The sequence below is a fragment of the Sinocyclocheilus anshuiensis genome, unplaced genomic scaffold (assembly GCF_001515605.1).
Source record: "Sinocyclocheilus anshuiensis isolate Anshui unplaced genomic scaffold, SAMN03320099.WGS_v1.1 scaffold700, whole genome shotgun sequence".
Lineage (NCBI taxonomy): Eukaryota > Metazoa > Chordata > Actinopteri > Cypriniformes > Cyprinidae > Sinocyclocheilus > Sinocyclocheilus anshuiensis.
The window spans coordinates 549703-553937 of NW_015555756.1; the positions used below are offsets into that span (position 1 = coordinate 549703).

The 4235-nt window shown below is 35.3% G+C and overlaps 1 protein-coding gene and 2 non-coding genes across 3 annotated transcripts in view; 2 read left to right on the forward strand and 1 right to left on the reverse strand.

The window, feature by feature from the left end:
• The first annotated feature begins 1936 nt into the window (after window positions 1-1936).
• trnaa-cgc (transfer RNA alanine (anticodon CGC)) lies at window positions 1937-2008 on the forward strand. The gene has a single exon. It is a non-coding gene; the product is annotated as a tRNA-Ala (tRNA).
• A 787-nt stretch (window positions 2009-2795) lies between these two features.
• On the reverse strand, window positions 2796-2868 carry trnav-uac (transfer RNA valine (anticodon UAC)). The gene has a single exon. It is a non-coding gene; the product is annotated as a tRNA-Val (tRNA).
• A 280-nt stretch (window positions 2869-3148) lies between these two features.
• Window positions 3149-4235, forward strand: part of LOC107673839 (beta-galactoside alpha-2,6-sialyltransferase 1) — a 25829-nt gene continuing 24742 nt past the window's right edge. The window contains 1 exon segment of the mRNA XM_074186957.1: window positions 3149-3605. Coding sequence (XP_074043058.1) covers window positions 3594-3605 — 12 coding nt within the window. The 5' untranslated portion in view covers window positions 3149-3593.

Below are 4235 nucleotides of genomic sequence, written 5' to 3' on the forward strand. Positions count from 1 at the left end.
TATCGTCCTCTTTTGGAAGGCCAAAGTAGTTTCGCTTTCACAACGAAACACACAGCGCCTTCATGACATGGCGGCGGCGACAACAACAATACTACAGCGCGAATAAAAGTTACGCCTTCTTTCTTTGCGTGAACATTTAGGTGGCGTTTCCCTTTTCTGGGGTTAACAAACTCTGAGTTTCCATCAAAACCCACTTTCTGGAATACACCCCAGAAGAGATTCCGCAAGTTTGTGTTGTTTGAAACCCAAACCCAAACAAATTACTCCATCTTTTAAACGCACCGCCAATTAAAGTCCACTCTGTCCCGATCCAACACTGACTAAAGGTACTTGGAAAATGCATAATCTAATACAATTATGTTTGAAAACAATGTTCCACGAATCCACAACGTACGGAATACACAGCCTATTTATATATTAAAATATAAGGCTGTACAGCCATCTAGTGGTTACACTAAGGTATTACAGATGATAAGATATTAAATATATAGTACTGTAAAATCCTCTTTACAAATATTTACTTAAAATTAATATATATTCTAAAATATTTATTATACCCCCCAAATAAATGAATATATCAGTCAATATTTTCTCTGTGATTTATTTTCTTCGTCAATCGTTCCATAACTTCTTACATAACTGTCATTCACAGGAACCGCATGTTGCCGCAGGAGGTTCTGATAAATATTTAGGCCTACATTCACTCTTCTATGTAGTTATATAAGAGGCCCAACTCCTGCTGCAGAAACATCCCCCAAACCATGACACTTCCTCTTCCACCTTTCCCTGACTTCTTTGTGCACTCTGGGTTCAGTCTTTCCCCAGTTTGACGATAAACATAATGTTTCCCATTGGACCCAAATAAATTCAACTTTTAAATGAGCAATTCCAGCTGCAGTGTTGAACTGATTGCCCATTGAGATTCTCCGCATTATCCTGTCCTTCATGGTCGACCAGCCTTTTTGGGGGACTCGAATGAATTAGTGACATACAAAGATGCAATATTCTAGAAACCATTTGGAACAGCCAACTTCTCTTGCAATGGCTGCTATTGCTATCAGTGTTCTTTTTCAAATTTCTCATTTAAGTGTTTTATACTGTGCTTCAAAATATATTTATCTCATGAAATATGCCTAAAAACTGCGCTTTTTACTCCTGTTAGGATAAGTTCAAATAGGACTAAACAGTTACCTCGAAATTTAGGAAATTGTAGGTTGTTCTGTAATTTTGATTTTTGATCATATACTTTAAAGTCGCTTATAAAATGTGAAAAGTTATGTTTAGAAAGAGTCTATAAGATACTTTCCTGGTAAAATAAATAACTGAATAATGTTGTTCTTTACTTTTCATACCATTCTGAAAATAAAAAAGCACATCAAATACACAAATCTCTATTGCACATCCCAGTTTTCTATTAATATAAATTTCTAAATCATTCCAAAATAATCTTGAGTAGATACAATGATAAAACAAATACAAAGTAGTTTTTTTTTTCTTGTCCACAAATGAAATGTTTAGATTCAATCTTTCTACTTATTTTGTAAGACACTTCTGTTATTGATACAAAACTTATTTGGTATTTTCCGAGCTTTGTCCCAATATATTACCAAACAGAGGAGACCAGACAAGCCTTGCAGGAGGGAAAGAGACAGAACAGAGCATTTCTTATAACCTTATGGGGTGGCGTGTGTCACGGCAACCCTGTTCCCACGTTCAGAAAGAAAACACTTTGTATCGTCATTTTCAACATTAGCAACGTTAATTTCAGAAAACGTTAAGTTATCTAATCTAACGGTAAAAGGTTTTAGTCTAATAGGTTTCCCGGCAAAAATGAATTTTTGCTGCTCTGTGCTACATTTCGAAAACAAAAATAACGGTCATTTTGACCGCTGATGAGTATCCTTTTAGGTAAAATTCACGTACTTCTACGTCACGTGGGGATGTAGCTCAGTGGTAGAGCGCATGCTTCGCATGTATGAGGTCCCGGGTTCAATCCCCGGCATCTCCACTTTTTCGGCAATAAATTCATTAACAGGTAGTTTTTTTTTTCCGCTGGAGACTACAATAAAATCATACACTTTAATAATATTTTCATTTAAATACTAGCCGACAATTTTGCTATTTTTGACCATTATAAACTTCAACTGAAACTACAATAAGGTTTCATTTTACAAAATATATAATTTTCAACCAACGGTGATCCCATAACTGCATCCAAAAATATCACAAGTAACTCTAGCAAACACAAAACTTCATATACCAGCTGGATACACAACTTTTTTTTTACGTCACCAAAAATCAGCAGAAAATCCAAGAGTATCGTATTTTATACCAATCATAGGATCTTAATGCAGGAGTTGACCTAACAAATTTACAATAACTTTATTTAAGAGTAACGTGCTAATCAAATCATTAGTTAAAATGGTTAGTAGATATTAGTTCTGTATGTTTAATTTTTCCACAGCCCCTCTGGAATAACTTCAGGGGCCCCATGTTATAAAACACTGGAAACACCTTACAGTATTTTCCCACACGAAAGTAATCTATTTCATGTGAATGTGTAAAGGCTTCCAGATCATTGAGCCAGCAGCTACCACTCTGCAACACGTGATGATGTTTTTTTTTTAAACAAAGAACTGTTAACTTTTTTTTTTTCAGTTAAAATAACCGAAACAGACATTAATGGCTCTAACACCATCACGGAATGCAGAATAGTAGAATAAATAAACTATTCTGCAAGTAAAGCTATTTATACATCAAAAATTAGTAGCATCACACTTATTGTTTAAAAACCATGGTTCCACTGGGGCTCGAACCCAGGACCTTCTGCGTGTAAAGCAGACGTGATAACCGCTACACTATGGAACCTATACACGCTACCCTAAACAACGTTGAAAATGAACTTCACGTGATACTCAACTCACCACAGCCGCTATATATGCAATCAAATCACGATTTAACACGGACATTTAGGCTGATATTTACTACAGTATTTTAACAAAACGATTAATAATGCTACATTGTGCCTAACCGCACGGAACGAAGACGGAGAAAGGGCAATTTCATGTTAAAGGCACTACAGTTAATTTTTTTTTCTGAATTTAATTCATTCATTTTACCACACAATGCTATGTGCGCATGTTTGCCGGTTCGAAGTCAGAAGCTCAAACAACATCAGCGATAGTGGCAAAAACTGGACTGCAGTAACCGCAGCATTCACATCCGCAGTCGCACACGATACAACCGCACAGACAGCCTTCTTCCGCTAGAGACATCAGACTGAACGATCAACGCACCAGCTCTGTCTGTCCATATTATTATGCAGTATATAAACATGGCGATTTATCAACATGCATCATCGCGATATGATCATCTGTATATAGATGTCAAGTCGTAGTTGATCTCTTCGAAAGGGAAAAAAGGGAAAAAGTCTTATCGGGATTTTAGGTTATTATACTAAGGCATTATACAATATAGCTTTTTAGTATACAATATAGCTTATCTGTAACGTTATGCATAAAATATCTAAAATGCCAAGACCGGGCACTGAAGAAAACTGATTGAACTAACCAAGAATAAAGCGTCAGGAAAATATGGGATACAAGGTAGGCATGAATTTTATATTTGTCTCAGCCACGCAGCATCATTTCTCAATGCATTTAGACGTTTTTGGGATTTGTTATCAAAAATAATATTGGTGCTGTTTGATCTTTAGGTGTTCGGTGCATGCATTAAAAAATGAATTAACCTACCCGCACATTCCTCAGTTCCTAATGTCACCCTCTGTTTTCTATATTTACACTGCGTGTTATGTAAAACAGAATGCGGTTGTAGTAATCAGGCCTGTGCATAGTTATTTTTTATATGAACACTCTCATGTCCCATCCAAACTAATAAAGGCCATATTGTCTGATAGGCATATTTACGTAGCTATTATTTATAGACAGTTTGTTCGTAGCCATAGCTTTGCCTGTATGTTGTCCAATTAGTATTTATTTGATTAAGGACACGATACAATACGAACACAAACCAAATCTAACCGTTTAGGTCATTTCTTGAATAAAAAGGGTAACGTTTAATATATTCACTAATCGTTCTGTTGTAAATCCATGTACAAGTATTTTAGTATGCAAACTCTTCCCTATTAAGCTGATAACATATCAGTCTATCTTAGATTATATATCTTATATTTTAGTTCTTATAACAATATATATATATATATATATATATATATA